Source organism: Condylura cristata, unplaced genomic scaffold, assembly GCF_000260355.1.
Source record: "Condylura cristata isolate star-nosed mole 26May11 unplaced genomic scaffold, ConCri1.0 scaffold00013, whole genome shotgun sequence".
Lineage (NCBI taxonomy): Eukaryota > Metazoa > Chordata > Mammalia > Eulipotyphla > Talpidae > Condylura > Condylura cristata.
Window position 1 is genome coordinate 139,804 of NW_004567114.1, and position 426 is coordinate 140,229.

Here is a 426-nt window from a genome sequence, read left to right on the forward strand (position 1 = left end):
CTCTCCCCGCAGCTACAATGGCGGCGTCTGTGTGGATAGCCCGTGCGCGGCGGGGGGCACCTGCGTGGACCAGGTGGACGGCTTCGAGTGCATCTGCCCCGAGCAGTGGGTGGGGGCCACCTGCCAGCTGGGTGAGGCCCGCGCCGGTGTGCGTGGACGCTGGTGGTGCATGTGGCTGCGGCTGCGCTGGGCTGCGGGCGCCAGGTTCGGCTGGGCGGGACCGAGCCCCCTTGTCTCGTTCACAGACGCCAATGAGTGCGAAGGGCAGCCGTGCCTTAATGCTTTTTCTTGCAAAAACCTGATTGGTGGCTATTACTGTGATTGCGTCCCGGGCTGGACGGGCGTCAACTGCCAGATCAGTCAGTACGGGGGGCGGGGCAGGCGGGGGCGGGCCAGCGTGCGGGCCGGCGTGACCCCCCCCCTCTG

At 69.0% G+C, this 426-nt stretch overlaps 1 protein-coding gene across 1 annotated transcript in view; it reads left to right on the top strand.

Moving 5' to 3' along the window:
* The window catches only part of JAG2 (jagged 2), a 17,033-nt gene that overhangs the window by 1,462 nt on the left and 15,145 nt on the right, over positions 1-426 (top strand). The window contains exons 4-5 of the mRNA XM_012724354.1: positions 13-131; positions 246-399. Of these exons, the coding sequence (XP_012579808.1) occupies positions 13-131; positions 246-399 (273 nt within the window). The remainder of the gene's footprint in view (positions 1-12; positions 132-245; positions 400-426) is intronic.